This window comes from Cetorhinus maximus, chromosome 30, assembly GCF_964194155.1.
Source record: "Cetorhinus maximus chromosome 30, sCetMax3.hap1.1, whole genome shotgun sequence".
Lineage (NCBI taxonomy): Eukaryota > Metazoa > Chordata > Chondrichthyes > Lamniformes > Cetorhinidae > Cetorhinus > Cetorhinus maximus.
Window position 1 is genome coordinate 24,191,591 of NC_135908.1, and position 21,023 is coordinate 24,212,613.

Sequence of the window (21,023 nt, forward strand, 5' to 3'; positions counted from 1 at the left end):
CAAGTCCAGGGTCACTCCCTCTCTTGTAGGGCCTTTTACGTACTGGCTTAACAAGCTCTCCTGGGTGCATTTTATGAATTCCGCTCCCTCTAAACCTATCACACTATGACTAACCCAGTCAATGTTGGGGAAGTTGAAATCCCCCACTATTATTTTTACACTTCTCTGAAATTTGCCTGCATATCTGCTGTTCTATTTCTCTGACTGTTTGGGGGCCTATAGACATGCGATTGCTCCTTTTTTGTTTTTAAGTTCTACCCATATGGCTTCATTTGAGGAGCTTTCCAAGATGTCATCCCTCCTTACTGCTGTAATTGATTCCTTGGTCAATACTGGGATACCCCTCCTCTTCACCTCCTTCCCTATCTCGCCAGAAGACCCTGTATCCTGGAATATTGAACTGCCAATCCTGCCCCTCTCTCAACCATGTCTCTGTGACAGCAATGACATCATACTTCCATGTGCTAATTTGTGCCCTCAACTCATCTGCCTCATTCGTCAGACTCCTTACTTAAAATACCATCCAACCTTGCCAAGCTCCCTTGTGCCTTAACTGGTCTATAATTTCTATGCCTTCCAAACTCACTTGCTCTCTCTTCTAATTTTGGCTGTGCAGCTCCCCCTGCTGCACCTCCTCTCAGGATCCCATCCCCCCGCCAAGTTAGTTTAAACCCTTTCCAACAGCACTAGCAAACCTCCCCGCAAGGATGTTGGTCCCATTCCGGTTCAGGTGCAACCCGTCTGCCTTGTACAGGTCCCACCGCCCCCAGGAACAGTCCCAATGTCCCAGAAATCTAAAGCCCTCCCTCCTGCACCATCTCCCCAGCTAGAAGGGCAGTTGGTCAGATTTGAACCACGTGGGAAAACCCCAAACACTGCAAATGCATCGCCTTAACCAGACGACCACAAATAGCCTCCTAAGCCTCTTAGACAAGGTGCAGCCAGAAATAGTATTATTATTGAATTGTTATTATTATTGAATCTCAATGTTACAGCACAGGAGGCCATTCAGCCCATTGTGTCTGCACTGGCTCTCCAAATGAGCATTATGACTTAGAGCCATTCTCCTGCCTTTTCCCTGTACTCTTGCACATTATTTGAATTCAATCATTTAATGCCCTCTTGAATGCCTCAATTGAGCCTGCCTCCACCACAGTTCCTAGTAGTACATTCCAGGTTCGAACCACTCGCTGTGTGAAAAAGCTTTTTCTCACATCACATTTGCTTCTTTGGCAAATCACTTTAAATCAATGCCCTCTCATTCTTGATCCTTTTGTGAGCGGGAGCAGTTTCTCCCTATCAACTCTACCCAGCCCCCTCATGATTTTGAACACCTCTATCAAATCTCTTAACGCCTTCGCCTCTTCAAGGAGAACAGTCCCAACCTCTCCAAGTCTATCCTCATAGCTGAAGTTTCCCATCCCTGAAACCATTCTTGTAAACCTCTTCTGCACTCTCTCCAATGCATTCACATCCTTCCTATAACGTGGCACCCAAAACTGTATACAATACTCCAGTTGAGGTCTAAGTAGTGTCTTATATAAGCTCAGCATAATCACCCTGCTCTTGTACTTTTATGTTCCTATTAATAAAGCCCAGGATACTATATGCTTTATTAGCTGCTCTCTCCACCTGTCCTGCCACCTTCAACGATCTATGCATATCTATGTTGAACTTGTATAAGACGCTGATTTGGCCTCATCTAGAGTATTGCATTCAGTTTTGGGTGCCACACTTTAGAAAGACTGTGAAGGCACTGAAGAGAGTGCAGAAAAGGAACTTCAGGTATGAAGACAGGTTGGAGAAGTTAGGGCTGTTTTCCTTGGAGAAGAGAAGGCTGAGAGGAGACTTTATAGAGATATTCAAAATCAATGGAGTGGGGGGTGGGGGGGCGGGGGTGTGGTGGTGGTGGTGGTCTGGACAGAGTAGATAGGGAGAAACTGCTCCCACTCATGAAAGGATTGAAAATGAGATGGCACAGATTTGAAGTAATTTGCAAAAGGAGCAAAAGCAATATGAGAAAAAAACTTTTTCACACAGCAACTGGTTAAGGTCTGGAGTGCACTGCCTGAGGGTATGGTGGGGGCAGGTTCAATTGAGGCATTCAAAAGAGAATTAGACTGTTATTTGAAGAGGAAGAATTTGCAGGGTTATAGGAAGGAGGCATGAGTATGGCACTAGGAGAATTGCTCGTTTGGAGAGCCAATGCAGACATGATGGGCCAAATGGCCTCCTTATGCAACATAACAATCCTGAGAGTGAGAGTTTCCTTCCCAGTACTCTACTGACTATGAATCACAGATCTCAGTTTCATTACACAACACTGACAACTAAACTGGATTATATTTCTTCTAAAGCATATTACAGGAACATCATGTGCTGCTAAATATTTAAGTCCAGTAATTTGTCAGATGTCTGCTTCTGCCCGTAGTTCTTTTGTTGTTCATTTAATCTGTTAAATTCGAACTTAATTCCTGGTCTATATTATTGCAAGGATTTTCGACCTACCATCTGGAGTTTTGTGGTTACTGATAATGAATAAAGCTCCAAATGCGAACAGGCAAATATCCGGGCTGAAATGATTCAGCATTCAGATGTCAGGAGCTCCACTAAATTAAGTTTAAAGTCATCCTTTCCTAGTCAGTTACACTAAATGCTGGGTTCGACTCAGAATGAAAAAACTCTTTTATTTAGAAAAGTCTTGGTGGAGGGCCAAGGTTTCAGACATCACAACGAAGAATAGAAACAGCTTAATGATGCCAAGCTTGGGTTTTGAAACACACGCAGGAGGAAGGGAAGCTGAACGAGGTAATGTTTCAAAGTTTACAGGCAATGGGAAGGAATACATTTGCACCGAGATTTTCAAACTGTCAGCATACAATTTGGAGTACGAGAGTCAATTATTTGCCTCATCTTCTTCTAATGTGGTGTGGAGTCAGATTGCTATCATGTTTTGATTAAATAGCATGGTAGATAAGTCTCTAAAAAAGTTACAAAATTGATCATCCTATGGACATATTTTCTCATTTTAAAAGTGCCTCATTTCTTCCCTCACCATTCTCACCTCTTTGTACTTATCATTTCTCACTCCTGGAATCACCCTGGTGAATCTATGCTGTGGACTGTCTATGGCTTCGTCCTTTATATACTAGGGCACCCAAAACTGAACACAGTAATATTAACTATGGCTTAACCCAGGGTTTCCAAACTGTGGGTCATAATCCCCAAACAGGTCTCATTTGCAGTCTCACTGGCAGCAATGGCAACTGTGTAGAGACTTCCCAGTCTGGAGGTTCACACCAGTGCCTTTTACCAACCCACCTTCCCTGCCCCTCCCCACATGATGACTCATTCAGCAGACCATCTTCCCAACCATATTCCAGTTTATAAAATTCAAATGTTATTGCTATTCATGGCTTTATCTCCGGTCGCATGCACTTTCAAGAAATTTATCTATTTAAACCTCAGTTTCCCTGTTAATCTACGCCACTTAGCACTTTTCTATTCAATGCATACTCTCAATCTTTGTTTTTCTCCCCAAATGCATACACCACAATGATCTCAGATTTCAGAGGACCTTTTTTTTAATTCCGAGTTTATCGCATCACATGCCTTGTTGATCACATGGTATGCAGCTCCCTGATTACATCTCTGAACATAGTCCATTTTCTTTCTGTGCCTATTCATCCAATAGAATCAATGCATCATTCTCAGTTTCTTTCAAATCGCCTGAAGCTAACAGTTCATATTGCATTCCTCTCCTTTTCTATTTCAAGTTAGATTTTCAACTGTTACGCATTTTGATCATTTATACCAAGCTGCTCTCACTTTGGTGATTCAACTCACCATTACTTCACAGCAAGCATTATTAGCCCTTTATGATGTTGATGAATCTTTATGATAATTACACCCAGAAACATTTTAAAACATTTTTCCATTAATAATCATTCCAATTAATCCCGAAAATTAAATCCCTTGTCCTAATGGCATTTGCCTCTGATATTACAAACTGCCCAATCTACAGCTTCTTCAGATTCTTACTAGATATAACTCAGCTCCCTCCTTGAGAGGAGGCCATATTATGGAAGATTAAAACAGCAGCATCCTAAGGCTTTTTTTTTGGAAGGAAGAATACTCTTATTCAAATGTATTTTTCTCTTGCATGCAATGGAGGGAATTCCAACTTATATGTGGAGGTTTAGTGAATGAGATAGATTCACCACAGCTGCAGGAATACAATACAATTGCCAAGAGGAATAAATGCACAAGTTATTTATCACAATCATATTATGCTCTCAGCATCATTTTGTAATAGCAGGCAAATTGCAGATGGAATTTAATATCAGGAAGTGTGAGGTGATGCATTTTGGCAGAAGGGGTAAAGAGAGGCAATATAGACTTAATGGCACAGTTCTAAAGAATGTGCAGGGACATACAGACCTGGAGGCTCATGTGCATAGTTCTTTGAAGATAGGACATATTGAGAGTGGTCAGCCAAGCATATCTTCAATTCATAAATAGAGACATTGAGTACAAAAGCAGGGAAGTATATAAAGGTCTGTTTAGGTCACAATGATAGCGCTGTGTCCAGTTTTGGTTACACATTTTAGGAAGGATGTGAAGGTCCCTGAAAGGATGCAGAAGAGGTTTTTTTAATATATTCTTTCGCGGGATATGGACGTCACTGGCTAGGCCAATATTTGGTACCGGTCCCCAAGTGCCCTTGAGAAGGTGATGGGAAGCTGCCTTCTTGAACCGCAGTAGGTCATATGGTGTACGTCTTATGGTGTAGGTACACCCACAGTGCTGTTAGGGAGGGAGTTCCAGGATTTTGACCCAGCGACAGTGAAGGAACTGGAACCAAAATGGCTCCAGAGAGAAGGGATTTTAGCTACAGGGTTAGGTTGGTGAAACTGGGGCGATTGATGGGAGAATCGATAGAAGTGTACAAGATTACGGCAGGTTTAGAGAAGGTAGACGAAGAAAAGATGTTCTGATTAGTTGATGGCACAAGTACACTCGGGGACACAGATTTAGGTTTTGAGCAGGAAATTTAGAAGAATGTTTTTAACGCAGCAACTCAATGACCTGAAACACGCTGCCTATGAGGCTGGTGGAAATGGAGACTATCAATGACTTGAAAAGAAATGCATGGGAACTTGAGGAAATAAACTTGGAGGGCAACGGGGATAGAGAGGGGAAATAGGATTGATTGGACTGCTCTATAGTCAGCCAGCACAGACTCAATGGGCCGAACAATGTCCTCCTGTGCCATAATGAGTCTATGACTGAAACAGTTGTTTATGCAGATTACCTGTAAACTAAGTTCTCCCAATGTGACACCAACAGAAATGGGCCTCGAAGAGTCTGTAATCTTAAAAAAAAACACAGAAATCTATTGTTAGAAACAAAAATAAGTTAAAATGTTACTCATCTCCAATAATGTTGATAGATCTCAAGTCACACAAGGAAACAGATTTCCTGTCCTTACACACCATGCACTGTAACTGTGGGCTCTGAACACCTGCAAATGGAATTTATGTACAACTGATAAATAAATGAAACAAAATTTTCAGGCAAATGAAAATCTACTTACAGCATCTTCATATCTCACATGAATGCTTGTTATTTTGACTTGCAGATTTTTAATAATCTGAGTTGCAAGTTTTTCCCCAAAGGAGTCCTTTTTCTCTTCTTTTGGTTTACCTTAAACAGGAATAAATAAAAACTTCTGTCATCCTCCTTTAGAAAATGTACTAAATATAAAGTGTGAAACATTAACTGATGATGATTAATCTAAAACAGGGCTTTGGAATTCAACGTTTTAAGATCACAGGCAGACCAAAAGCTGTGCTGCAGAGGTCCATCCATTACACAGAAAGCAGACGTCAGTCATGTAGCTGAAGAGGAATGCCATTGCTCATTGAGCTCTGAGCCTCCTACCACAGCCTGGGTCCATATTGTTGTCAAGAAGAAAAACGATAATACACTCCGACAATTTGTGTTATTCACTGTGTCACAATAAGCACTTCCAAATAGCTATTATAAGTCAGGGTGCTCAAACTTGTACTTGACAACTGTCTTACGACCAAATCTCTCTCATCCTACAGGGGAAGCTGACAGTTACAATGGCAGATTGGAACTACATCAATCTTCTGCAGCAGATTCTGAGATCCAATACCTCAGCTGAGCAATTGTGTAAAACTCCAGCTATGTGTATGATTGACACGTAAGGTGCCTCATTAATAGGACCTGGTGACATTGCCCTGTCACCAAGGGCCTCAGGTCTTTCCTACTTGGTTCCTGATAATCCTTCTTCCCACTGCTCTGTGCTGACAAGTTGCTTAGTTTTAAATGATTAAACTCGAGCTCTATATCAAAACATACCAGGATGTCCCTAAACCTTAGCCCTTGCTAACTTTCCTCCAAAGGCTCTAGGCTTAAAAAAGCATCACTATGTGAAGTAGTAAACTTCTCAATAGTTTGGTCTGGAGATACAACACTGGTAATGTGATTTTTTTTTTTTGCTTAGCCTATGAATTATCCAATCATTTGAATGTAATGATGTTAGTAACTCAACACGGCACTGATGTTAAACACCTGAGTAATTAAGATCATCAGTTTAACAGTTCTGGTAATTCTTTCACTCAAACCAAGAACTGTGATTGTACTCGTAAAGAGTTGCAATCTGTGACTGTTGATAACGCGAAAGAGTAATTCTTTCACTCTCAAGTACTTGACGATGCACCACATTTGCTGGTATCGGGTCACATTTTCTACCTTACCCTTTGTCCAGTTAATACTTCTCAAACTGCAAAAACCGATTCAACAAAAGTGTCCTCTTTAAGAGCTCTGCTCAACAAGCTGTCTTCCTTCCCCAATATAAGCAGCAAAAGTGTTAGTTCTTTTCAAGAGACTTGTTCGTGCAAACGGTACATGAAACCAGGATCTGAATACACTGAGGAAGCACTTAGATCACCTTCTGTTCATTCGTTTTCAGCAGCCACAGTTTCATCTTAATTAAAAGCAGATTACTAAATTCAATGTTTCTGAATGTGGATGAATGTAAGCAGTCACCTCTCAGAATAAAGAGAACACAAATCAACTTTACACTGAATTTACACAGGGGTAGGTCTTCAGCAAAGCTCTGTTAATGAGCCAGTGGGTGGTGGGTGTAAAAGCCACGTATGAAATTCAACACAAAAAAAAGTACTAGAAATGCTCAACAGGTCAGGCAGTATCTATGAAGAGAAACAGAGTCAATGTTTCAGGTAAGATGACCTTACCTCAGAACAGAAGATAGATAGAAAAGTAATAGGTTTTGAGCCATTGGAACGGGGTTGGTGGGGAGGGGGGCTGCTGGGAAAGGGAACATATATCAAAAAAGAAGCTCTGTGATAGGCTGGAAGTGTTAAAGCCAAAGAGAGTCGTAATGGGTATAGTATCATCTAGTTGCCCTGGATGGGTCGCCTCAAAAGCCAGACCTTCAAGAAAGCTTCTTGCAAGTTAATTTGTCATATTTACTCAATCATCTGGTTTAGTACATCATCTCTCTGTGGGATACAGTGATACTTGTACACTCAGGTTCCAATAACTCAAGCTGTGAGATGAGAAGGAAAGCAATCAAATATCAACGTCAACACCTTGAGGTCAGGAGTATCGATCCTTCAGTGCATCTTGGGGATTATCCATTTGGATTATTTTAATATTCAACACACTTGAACCTCCCCTTCAAGCAGAATATGTTCCAAATATGTATCGTAGCCATGTGCACAAACTAAATCTGGCATGCTTGTATAGACCAATCTGCATCTGGAATGTACCTTCTACATACAACTTCAGCCTGGGTGTGAATGCATTTAGGCTTCTTTACAGGAAAAGCAGTACCATTCATTTTTGCCAGGGGTTTTCCACTAATTCTTCTGCAACCCAAAAACTAGCTTCCTGGTCTTAAACTTCCACTCCCCAAAATACGTGACTTCACTGCATGACATGTCAGCTGTTCAAATTTTCCCCACAGTTGCCCAGCCAACAATGGCAGACTACCAAATTATTGCAAAACGGTGAAAAAATGTAAAACAGCAAATATTCTACTGGGTAAGAAAACAGGAATAAACCTGTTGCCTGCCTGAAAGTAAGTATAGTTCAACATATGTGGGGAAGAGATCCTTCACTTCAGGGAAATGAAGACGGATTTTACTTGTAAATCTTGTGGACGTGCTCAACTTTCTCCTGGGCTTCTACTTTTAAAAATATAAGCAATATCTTCCATTGTGGAGAACACAGAAAGTAATGAAATGGAAAGAATTGCTGCATGTAATCATTATCTGCATGCTGACTCACTCCATGTTTCCTGAAAGTGCTCATTCAACTTAGCCACTACACAGTCTGTAGAATGCCATTATTTTTATGCATGTATCAGGTTGCAAATTTCAGATCCAGCTCAGAACCAGAAGCAAAACAGGAAAAAAAGCTTTTAGATTTGAAAATGTTGGAATCATTGCCAAGAATACAGTAATTGACGTTAATAGCATGGTTGCAGAATAAGAAAGCCTATTGAATCCAGGGAGATGAATCCAACAGCCAAAGTGCAATATGCATGGTCATAAAGTCCCAAAAAACGTAACTGCTCAAGAATGAATAATCTAAAAAAAAACTTCCAAGCTAAGTAACCTGAAATTTCTCTTTACCTTAAATTAATACAATATATATTCCTAGTTATCCATGTAACGTTACAATCTGCATTGTTCAAACATGACCAGTTTCTAACCATCACGGATGTCATTTCTCTGGTTCAAGTAGTGAAATTTAATGCCCCAAAATACTTGATTGTAACCAAACTGAACCTTGTTTTTGCTGCAAGTTTATTGCATATATCGACTCCTCCGTGGGAAAGTATTTTTTCTAAGCACTCTGTCTATTCTTGCATTCCCCCGACACCCCCACCCCCCATTCTACCATTCAAGTTAGAATGAATTAGCTACTTGATATCGACACTTTTCATTATCTTTAAACATTTTAAACGTTTACACTTTTGAGCAGAAATTTTTTGGGGGAGAGACTCCTATTCGCCCAGTTCAGTTTTGTAGCAGACAGAATTCACTAAAATCAAAAATGAGCCTCCACCTCAACAGATTCCTGGAGCATTTAAGGTTTTGCAACTCTGCTTTACTTTCTCCAAATGTCAACATACTCCCTCCTTCCACCCCAAAGCCAAAACCCCCCCTCCCCCAACCCATGGTCAAAAATAACTTGCAGTTTCTTTTAAAATTGCATCACATTCCCAAAACAACAAATTAATTTTCATCTCCAGTTACCTCAATAATAAGCTTGACCTGCTCAATAAAAAACTGATTTGGTTCAGCATTCCACACAAAACTGTAATTTAAATGAGTTATACTTTACATGGAGCCAAACTTAATATGAAGGGGCCACCACTGCTTAATACAAGTTTGTAATTAAGAAAACATACAAATGTGCTGAAAAACATTGAACTGGATTATAATTTCTACACATAACACCCGTTAAAGCATGCAGGCCACCAGTGGTTTTAAAATTCAGGGAAAAAAATGCAAAATAAATTAAGGATAAAATGGAAAGTGCATCATAAAGTATTCATACATACCTTTGGAACGCGCTTTTGCAGATTTCTTAAAATACTTTTTAGACTTTTTATGTTTACGTCCTTAGCAATGCGAGCAAGCAAAACACACAGAAAGAGGTTAAAGAGATGTTAGTAGGAATTAGAGACATGCAGTAGGAGAAAATTAGCAGCTTGTGTTGGTTAGTAGTATTTTATGCTGAGAAAAAGTAAAAAGTGAAGAAAACAATGGATCATACATTTTGTTATTTGACATGACTGACAAGAGTAACACAAACCCTGCATTAAAATAAAGCAACAAGTTTGTTGCACTTCAGTTTACTTTAAAATTAAACTAGTTTCTCCATACAATGGATTCAAAAGAAATAGTGTCAATTTTCACAACAGTTTGAGTCATATGCAGCACTGAGGGAGAAGGATAAACAGGACAATGGACAAAACTCAAACACAAACTTAACACGTTTCATTAAATAATCTGAAAGCAATCTTGAATGTAAATTCTCAGTTTTCCTTTGACTTTAATAGCATTAGGCTTATGAAATACTGTATATAGAAAATGTCAGTTGAATTAACTTTTCAATAACTGGCTCAGTTAACAGGCTTATCAGCGAAGTTAGAGCCCATGTAATAAAAGGGATGACTGCACAATGTTCAGCACCATTCATGACTCCTCAGTTACTGAAGTAGTCCATGTCCAAATGCAGCAAGGCTTGGACAATATCCAGGCTTGGGCTGACAAGTAGTAATTAGCATTCGTGCCACATAAGTGCCAGGCAATGACCATTTCCAACAAGAGAATCTAACCATCGCTCCTTGACTTTCAATGGCATTACCATTGCTGAATCACCCAGTATCAACATCCTGGGGGTTACCATTGACCAGAAACTGAACTGGACTGGCCATATAAATACTGTGGCTACAAGAGCAGATCAGAGGCTGGGAATCCTGCGGTGGGTAGCTCACATCCTGACTCCCCAAAGCCTGTCCACAATCTACAAGGCACAAGTCGGGAGTGTGATGGAAAACTCTCCACTTGCCTGGATGAGTGCAGCTCCAACAACACTCAAGAAGCTTGACTCCGTCCAGGACAAAGCAGCCCGCTTATTTGGCATCCCATCCACAAATATTCATTCCCTTCACCGCCAACACACAGTGGCAACAGTGTGTACCATCCACAAGATGCACTGCAAGAACTCGCCAAGCCTCCTTAGATAGCACCTGCCAAACCCATGGCCACTACCATCTAAAAGGACAAGGGCAGCAGACACATGGGAACACCAGCATCTGGAAGTTTCCCTCCCCTTCTGACTTGGAAACAGATCACTGTTCCTTCACTGTCGCTGGGTCAAAATCCTCGAATTCCATCCCTAATAACACTCTGGATGTACCTTCTGCAGCGGTTCAAGGAGACAGCTTAGCATCACCTTCTCAAGGGCAATTAGGAATGGGCAATCAATGCTGGCCTAGTCAGCAAAGCTCACATTCCATGAATGAAGAAGAAAAAAAGGACAGCAGCAACAAAGATATGTAATGGGCTGAGTGACAGGAAACAGGATAGTGGATGAATGGTTGTCCTTTAAGCTGGAGGGAAGTTTATAATGAGGCTCCCCAAGGGTTGGTGTTAGGACTACTTTAGATATTCATGACCCAGACTTGGGTATACAAATCACAATTTCAAAATTTGCAGTTGATACAATACTTACAAGTATTGTGAACTGTGAGGGCAATGATAAACTTCAAGAGGAGCTGTCCAAATGGCAGATGGAATTCAATGCAGAGAAGTGTGCAGTGATTCACTGTAGCAAGAGGAGTGAGGACACGCAATATAAAGCAAAGGGTACAATCTAAAGGTGGTGCTGGAGCAGAGGGGTATGGCAGCACAAATCATTGAAGGTGGCAGGACAGGCTGAGAAATCGTTTGATAAAGCACACAGAATCCTGGGTATGGAGTAGAAAAGGAAGGATGTTATGGTGAACCTCTATGAAACACTAGTTCAGCCTCAACTGGAGTATTGTATCTAGTTCTGAGCACCACACTTTAGAAAGAATGTGAATGCATTACAGAGGGTGCAAAAAAGATTCACCAGAATGAAGTTCCCCATTCCTGGAGCCAGTTATTTAGATAGACTGGAGAAGTTGGGGCTGTTCTCTTTGGGGATGATTAAGAGGAGATTTGCTGGCACTGTTTAAAATCATGGAGGGGTCTGGACATACTAAGGCAGGGAGAGACTATTCCCATTGGCCAATGGGTCAAGAACCAGAGAAGACCGATTTAAGGTAATTAGCAAAAAGAGCAACAGCAACATAAGGAAGAACTATATTTTTTTTACGCAGGATCTGGAATGCACTGCCTAGCTGTGTGGTGGAGACATATTCAAAAGGAATTGAATAATTATCTGAAGATAAATAAATAACTTCCAGAGATACAGGGAAAAGGCTGCAGAGTAGAACCAGGTGAATTGCTCTTGCAAAGAGCTGGCACAGAAACAATGGACCAAGTGGCTTCCTCCTTCACTGGAACCATTCTATGATTCTATATCATGAAATATAGAGGGCAGGAGGTGGGTGGCACAGTGGTATCGTCACTGGACTCAGGTTCCAGAGACCCAAGGTAATGCTCTGGGGACCTGAGATCAAATCCCACCAATGGTGAAATTTGAATCCAATAAAAATCTGGAATTAAAAGTCTAATGATAACCATGAAACCATTGTTGATCGTCGTAAAAACCCATCTGCTTCACTAATGTCCTTTAGGGAGGGAAATCTGCTGTCCTTACCTGGTCTGGCCTACATGTGACCCAGAACAATATGGTTGTCTCTTTAAAAAAAAAGCCCTCTTATTTTCCTTATGACACTTACACAATCCTGTCACCCCACTAACCTAATTTATCTCGAATTGCAAATCTTCCTTACATTCTAAAACTTCAGCTATGTTTGTATATTCAGCATTCTTTGTTGATAACTCAAAGCCTCCAGACCAGCTGTCTCCAATTCAATTAAATCCCACACATACAAACTATCCAAACTCAACTATTAACCCACTTTTACAATAAATCACACTAATAATGAGAATTATTATACTTTCATGACAAAAGTGAAAATGACCCATTTATTCCTACTGTTTTTTGTCTTTTAACCACTTCTCACTCAATGCCAATATATTACCAACAACCCTCTTAGCCCTTATTTCATACAACACCTTCTGCATGGCACCTTATCAAACGCCTTTTGAAAATCCAAATGTACTCACTCCACATCCCTTTCTCAACCCTGTTAGGTACACGTTCAGAAAAAAATTTAACAGGTTTGTCAAACACGGTTTCTTTTTCATGAAACGATGCTGACTCTGCCTAATCATATTTGATTTAAGCACCCTGCTGTCACTCACTTAATAATGGATTCCAGCATTTTCCCATCAACTGTCAGGCCAATTGGTCTGCAGCTTCCTCTTTTCATTCTCCTCATTTCCTTGAATAGCAGAATTACATTTGCTACCTTCCAATCCATTGGAAACATTTCAAAATCTTGGTAATGTTGGAAGATCACAACCAATGCAACAACTAGTTCTGCAGCCACCTCCTTTAAAGTCTTACAAGTGTACGGCGTCAAGTCCAGGGGATGTGTCGGCATTTAGCTGTAAAGATGTTTCCGGTTGTCGTGGCATTTTTTCTGTAAAAGTAGGTGGCACTCTAATGTGATTGCATCAATCTGATCATTAAGCAGAATGCCCCCTATCTAACACCAGATATTGTTGAGCCGTCTGCATCCACCACTGTTGACACTGTTACCATTTCAATTTTCTATCTCGCACCTCCAACACTGAACAGACATGAAAAAGCAGGAGTAAGTAAAAATACTGGAAACGTTCTTTTGAACTGAGAGAAGAGATAAAAACAGAAACTTAGTTTATCAGTGGGAAAAGTCAATCCAGTTTTTTTTTACATTAATGGTAGTTGAGCATAATGGAGAATGGTTCAGATCATCAGGATGCAGAATCGATTTGGGTGGAGATGAGGAATAATAGGGGAAAGAAGTCACTAGTGGGAGTGGTGTACAGGGCCCCTAACAGTAACCGGAATGTAGGACAAAGTATACAGGAAGAAATATTGGGTATTTGTGATAAAGGGACGGCAATAATAAAGGGTGACTTTAATCTACATATAAACTGGAAAAATCAGATTGGTAGTAGTAGCTTGGATGAATTTGCAGAATGCTTTCGAGATAGTTTCTTAGAGTAGCACATTCTGGAGCCAACCAGACAGCAGGTTGTATTAGACTTGGTATCGTGTAATGTGACAGAATTAATGATGTCAGAGTGAAGGCATCCCTCAGTAGCAGCGACCACAATATGATTGAATTTTACATCCGGTCTGAAAGGGAGAAGAATGGGTCGAGCACTAGTATTTTAGACTTAAACAAGGGCAAATATGTGGGCATGAAAGCTGAGCGAGTTGAAGTGAACTGGGATACTAGGCTAAAAGATAGATCAATAGAGAAGCTGTGGCAGACATTTAAGGGGATATTTCAGAATATATATACTCCTACTATAAAGAAAAATTCTAAAGGGAGGACCCACCGTCTGTGGTTAAATAAAGAAGTTAAGGAAAGCGCCAAAAGCATATAACTGTCCAAAGATGAGTGGCAGGATAGATGATTGGATAGAATATAAAGAACAGCAGAGAGTGACTAAAAGGTTGAGTATGAGAGAAAGTTAGCAAAAAATGTAAAAACAGAGAAGGTAAAAGCAGAACAGGTATTTAAACAGGAAAAGAGTAAGTAAATTGACTGTTGGTCCTCTAGAGGGTGAGAATGGGGAGTTAATAGTAGACAATAAGGAAATGGCGGATGAAATGAACAAATGGTTTGCTTCTGTCTTCAGTATAGAGGATACAAAAACCATTCCAGTAATAGCTGTAAATCAGGAGGTGGAGGGGAGAGGGAGGGGAACTTGGTGAATTTACAATCACAAGGGAAACAGTACTGAGCAAACTGATGGAGTTGCAGGCTGACAAGTCTCTGGGCCCAGGTGGACTTCATCCTAGGGTCTTAAAAGAGGTGGCTAATGAGGTAGTAGATGCGTTGGTGTTAATTTTCCAAAATTTGCTAGATTCCTGAAATGTTTCATCAGACAGGAAAGCAGCAAATATAACCCCTGTATTCAAAAAGGGAGAGGGGCAGAAAACAGGAAACTATAGGCCAGTTAGCTTAACGTCTGTCGTGGGGAAGATGTTAGAGTCGATAATTAAAGAGGTTACAGCTGGGCACTTTGAAAAGCTAAGAGCTAAAGTAAAGAAGTGTCTAATCAATTCTGGGAAGAAAGTATTTCTGAAGGGACTAGTGGAGACAAGAGAGAGATCAAAGGGATGGGACGCATTTAAGGAAATACTGACACCTAGGTGGGGGTAGCTGCTTAGATCTCCCAGAAGACAGCAGGATAGCTGGTCAGAACTCCCAGAAGATCATGTGAACAAGGCCAGACCTGAAAACCCAGTTGCTGTCAGCCCCTGAGAACACCCCAAGAGAAAAAGCCACTGTGTGGTAAAAAATTGCTAGAGTTTGATAGGTGTTGAAATCTATAAGGATAGTCGAACAGAAAAGGGGGTGGTTAGCTCTGGGGGTAATTAAATTCAGATCTTGTGGAACTGGTTTAAAGTACTGTTTACTGCGTGAACTCATTCTTGTGTTGAAGTGTAATTGTGTTTTTTTTTGCTTTATTCTTCCAATAAATATTTACTCTACTATAAAATAATCATCGTCGGAGGCAACATCTCCTGATATCAGAGCCTCTCCTCATAGTATACAAATTGCAAAAACCATTTTGGCAACTGTTTCAAGTTTCCCTCTGGGATTTGGGCAGTTTGGCATTGACCATCAGCCGTGCCATAACAGTTAACATGTTAGCCTGAACAGAAGGTTGGCTGGCTGGCAGGAAACAGTGTGTGTGCATAAATGGGTCTTTGTCCGATTGGCAGGATGTGACGAGTGGAGTCCCGCAGGGGTCTGTGCTGGGCCCTCAATTTTTTCACATTTAAATGAACAACTTAGATGAGGGGAGCGAAGGCATGGTAGATAAATTTGCAGATGACACAAAGATAGGTAGGAAAGTATGTTGTGAAGAGGACGTAAGGAGTTTGCAGACAGATATAGGTGTTATGTGGGAGGGCAAAAATCTGGCAGATGGAGTGTAATGTGGGAAAATTTGAAGCTGTTCACTTTGGCAGGAAGAATAAAAAAGCAGAGTATTACTTAAACGGAGAACAACTGCAGAATTCTGAGGTGCAGAGGGATCTAGGTGTTCTCATGCATGAGTCACAAAACGTTAGTATGCAAGTACAGCATGTAGCAAGGCGGCTAATTACGAGAGGAATTGAACATAAAATTAAGGGTGTTATGCTTTGGTTATACAGGGCATTGATGAGGCCGCATCTTGAATAGTGCGCGCAGTTTTGGCCTCCTTATGTAAGGAAGGATGTAAATGCGTTAGAGGCAGTTCAGAGGAGGTTTACTAGATTGATACCTGCAATGAGCAGGTTATCTTATGAGGAAAGGTTAGCCAGACTGGGCTTGTTTCCACTGGAGTTTATAAGAGTGAGGGGTGACTTGATTGAAGTATATAAGATCCTGAATAATCTTGACAAGCTGGATGTGGAAAGGATGTTTCCCCTTGTGAGTCCAGAACTAGGGGGCAGTGTTTTAAAACTAGGGGTCACCCTTGTAGGACAGAGGAGATTTTTTTTTTTCTCTGAGGGGTTGTGCGACTTTGGGACTCTCTACCTCAGAAGGCAGTGGAGGTGGGGGTCACTGAATATATTTAAGGCAGAGGTAGGTTGATTCCCTTGCCTAACAAGATCAAAGGTCGTCAGAGGTAGGTGGGAATGTGGAACACGAAAAAGAAACAGGTCAGCCATGATCTTATTGAATGCTCCTATCTTGTATGTTCGTATGTAATTGAAATGCCACCAAGATGGCAGGATGAGCCTTGAACTAATGCTAGTTAAATGTTAAATGTATAATTCTCATGATGCCGTTCGTGTACACGAAGTTGATTTCTGAAAGTATCATGATGTGAAGTCAAATTCTGAATTTTGGGTGGGAGAGTGCCTTATCAATCATTGGTTGAAACCATGGCTCCATCCTACCTCTGCCACCAATCTGTGTCACTCCCTTGTTTTTTTCATATACTCTCATGGGATGTGGGCATCACTGGCAAGGAGAGCATCTGTTGCCCATCCCTAATTGCACTTGAACTGCAGACATTGCTGTGGGTCTGGACTCACATGTAGGCCAGCCCACATAAGGATGGCAGATTTTCTTCCCTAAAGGACATTAATGAACCAAATGGGTTTTTAACTCTCTATCGATGGTAGTTTCATGGTCATCATTACTGAGAATAGCTTTATATTCCAGGTTTATTAATTGAGTTTAAATTTCACCAGCTGCCATTGTGGGGTTTGAACCCAAATCCCCGGAGCATTAGCCTGGGCCACTAGTTTACTCATCCAGTGGTATTACCACTACGCCACCATCTCCCTACTGTTGTAACCAAACAAATTTTGCACTCTTGGGCCCCCCTCATCCATTCGCGTTCCTTCTGTCCCAAACATTGGAGTCCTGGAAATCAAACAACATGGTAGATAATGATAAGGTTGCAAATGTTTATTCTTCAAAAAGGATTTGCAGATTTTGCAATCAAATGCTTGTATTGAGCAGATTGGAGGAAGCATTGAGAGGATGGACCTGAAGCAATCAAGGTCCTAATCAGCCAAGACTTACAGAAAAATAAGATATCTTGATCTGATTGTCATCTGACTTGAATAACAGGAGTTTTTAAACAAAATATAATTTCATGAAAGTGGTCAGCAGCTGCTTTTGCAAAGGAAGAGGTAGAGATCATTAACAAGCAACTCACTCAGATCCTGACAGGACAATGATCCAGGAGGAAATTATTAATTATTGAATACCAATATGCGTGTTTTTTTCTGGACAAACTGAAAATAATGAGGATTTAATCTTTGGAGTTCCCAAACCACACAATCTTAGTCAATGGGATTAAAAAAAATAAAAACAACTTGTTATAGCCTTGTAATTGTTAAAATGCCAAGTGAGAAACTACTTTGATAAATATTAGTATTTATCCTGAATACAAGTAGTAGTCGTTATTTAAAGTTAAATTATGAACTGTTTACTGAAGAACACTGCGACTTTCTGCTGACATTAAGTAGAGTCATGCATTTAACAACAATCTTACTCAATTTGGGTTCATTCTTTCAATCAAGCATGAATGCCACCTGGCACAAACCACTGCAATAATCTTAGGTTATTGCAAAAAAAAGACTGGAGGATAAAGAATTTTTTTTTAAAAATCAGATTTAAAAAGCTTGACTTAATCAATTCTAATGTTTATTTTTTTTACTGCATTAGCTGTGAAACACTTTGGGACACCCACAAGACAATGAATGGTGTTACAAAAATGCAAGTTATTTCTCGCTTTCCTTCTTTGAGGCATGAGGGTTCTTTGTTTAAGGGAAGCACACAGTCAAACAACAATATGCACTTAGTCTTTTGGCCGTGAATCTCCCAAAGCAGCATGGAGTCCGAATGGTAACAAGCATAAGGCATACTAGACCTAAAAGGTGACCTTAATTTTTAATGAATGTGGGCATCACCTGCAAGGCCAGCATTTGTTGCCCATCCTTAATTGCCCTTGAGAAGGAAGTGGTGAGGCACCTTCTTGAACCACTGCAGTCCATGTGGCGTAGGTACATCCACAGTGCTATTAGGGAGGGAGTTCCAGGATTTTGACCCAGCGACAGTGAAGCAACGGCGATATTGTTACAAGTCAGGATGGTGAGCGGCTTGGAAGGGCATTTGCAGGTGGAATTGTTCCCATGCATCTGCTGCCCTTGTCCTTCCAGGTTGCGGGTTCAGAAAGTGCTGTTGAAGGAGCCTTGCTGCAGTGTATTTTGTAAATGGTACACACTGTTGCCACCGTGCATCGGTGGTAGAGGGACAGAATGTTTAAGGTGGTAGATGGCATGCCAATAAAATGAGCTGCTTTTCCTGGTCGAGCTTCTTGAGTGTTGTTGGAGCTGCACTCATCCAGGCAAGTGGACAGTATTCCATCACACTCCTGACTTGTGCCTTGTAGATGCTGCATAGGCTTTGGGGAGTCAGGATGGGAGTTACTCACTGCAGAATTCATAACCTCTGACCTGCTCTTGTACCCTTGCATTTATATGGCTGGTCCAATTCGATTTCTGGTCAATGGTAACACTCCCAGAGAGTTGGTTGCTTTGAAAAAGAAATAAATTATAATAAGCTTCTATAACAAGGGGTGTCTATAGACTTGCTGACTTTTTTAATCCTCCCTTCTCAATGCACATAATTGCTAGTTAGTGTGTACTCCCTTTGTGTAATTAATAGGATTCTGTAAAATATATCATGAATGGCATCATCAGCTCATGATTCTTATTAAGTAAGAGTTCTACTTAAAATTCAACAGACATTAACCAACATCTCTCACACATAACACTCCCTGGATGAAAAAGTAGATAGATATTAAGATAAAAAAGAATGTGTCACGTAGAAAATACAACTGAGAACCAAGGGGAATACAGAAGGTTCAGAGGGGAGGTGAAAAAGCATATTAGAGAAATGAAGAGGGATTACGAGAAAAGACTGGCAGCCAACATAAAGAGAAATCCCAAAGTCTTCTATAGGTAAATAAATAGTAAAAGGGTGGTTATAGGAGGAGTCGGGCCGATTAGGGACCTAAAAGGGAATTTACACATGGACAAAGGGGCCATGACTGAGGCATTAAATGAATACTTTCCATCTGTCTTTACCAAGGAGGTGGATGCCACCCAGGCCATGGTGACAGAAGGGGAAACTCTGTCACTAGGATGGTTCAAAATTGTTAAGGAGGAAGTGTTGAATAGACTGTCGGTGCTTAAAGTTGACAAAACACCAGGACCGGAATAGATGCATTCAAGTATATTGAAGGAAGTGAGAATAGAAATTGCAGGGGCACTGGCCATAATTTTCTAGTTTTCCCTAGACTCAGAGGTGGTGCCAGAGAACTGGAGAATTGCAAACATTACACCATTGTTCAAAAAAGTTGTACGGATGAGCCCAGCATCAACAGACCAGTCAGTTTAACTTCAGTGGTGGGCAATATTCTAGAAAAAATTATTCGGGATAGAATAGTAGTCTCATGGAAAAATATTGGTTGATATGAAAGAGCCAGCATGGATTTCTAACAGGGAAATCGTGCTTAACTAACTTGGAGTTTTTTTGAAGAGATAACAGAAAAGGTCGATGAGGGTAATGCTGTTGATGTGGTGTACATGGACTTTCAAAAGGCATTTGATACAGTGCCACACAACAGACTTGTGAGAGAAGTTATTGCTCATGGAATAAAAGGGACAGCAGCAATGTGGATACAAAATTGGCTGAAAAATAGGAAGCAGTGTGTAACGGTCAATTGATATTTTTCAGGCTGGAGAAAGGTTTATGGTGGAGTTCCCCAGTTGTCCATGTTGGGGCCTTGCTTTTCCTGATATGCATTAATGATCTAGATCTTGGTGTGCAGGGGACAATTTCAAAGTTTGCAGATGATATGAAGCTTGGGAGTGTTGTGAACTGCGGGGAGAACGATGTAGAACTTCAAGAGGACATAGGCAACTTGGTGGAGTGCGCAGATAGGTGGCAGATGAAGTTCAACGTGAAGAAGTGTGAGGTGACGCATTTTGGTAGGAAGAACATGGACAGATAATATAAAATAAGGGGTGAAATTTTGAAGGGGGTGCAGGACCAGAAAGGCCTGGGTGTATATGTGCATAGATCATTGAAAGTGGCAGGACAGGTGGAGAGAGCAGTTAATAAAGCATATACTATCCTAGGCTTTATTAATAGGGGCACAGACTACAAGAGCAGGGAGGATATGCTGAATTTATATAAGACACTCATTAGACCTCAGCTGGAGTATTGTGTACAGTTCTGGTCGCCACATTATCGGAAGGATATGAGCACATTGGAAAGAGTGCAGAAGAGATTGACAAGAATGGTTCCAAGGATGAGAAACTTCAGCTATGAGGATAGATTGGAGAGGCTGGGACTGTTCTCCTTGGAGAGAAGCAGGCTAAGGGGAGATTTGATAGAGATGTTCAAAATCATGAGGGGGCTGGACAGACTAGATAGGGGGAAGCTGTTCCCACTCGTAAAAGGATCAAGAACAAGAGGGAAGAGGTTTAAAATGATTTGCAAAAGACGCAATTGTGACGTGAGAAAAAAACTTTTTCACACAGCGAGTGGTTCGGGTCTGGGATGCACTGCCAGGAAGTGTGGTGGAGGTAGGTTCAATCGAGGCATTCAAGAGGGCATGAGATGATTATTTGAATAGAAACAATGCGCAGGTGTACAG

At 40.9% G+C, this 21,023-nt stretch overlaps 1 protein-coding gene across 2 annotated transcripts in view; it reads right to left on the reverse strand.

Moving 5' to 3' along the window:
• The window catches only part of vps13c (vacuolar protein sorting 13 homolog C), a 350,466-nt gene that overhangs the window by 286,354 nt on the left and 43,089 nt on the right, over window positions 1–21,023 (reverse strand). The window contains exons 7-9 of one of the 2 annotated variants that reach the window (XM_078532615.1): window positions 9,626–9,685; window positions 5,597–5,706; window positions 5,315–5,374 (exon numbers count right to left, since the gene is read on the reverse strand). In XM_078532615.1, coding sequence (XP_078388741.1) covers window positions 5,315–5,374; window positions 5,597–5,706; window positions 9,626–9,685 — 230 coding nt within the window. The remainder of the gene's footprint in view (window positions 1–5,314; window positions 5,375–5,596; window positions 5,707–9,625; window positions 9,686–21,023) is intronic. The other variant, XM_078532613.1, reaches the window with a different exon arrangement.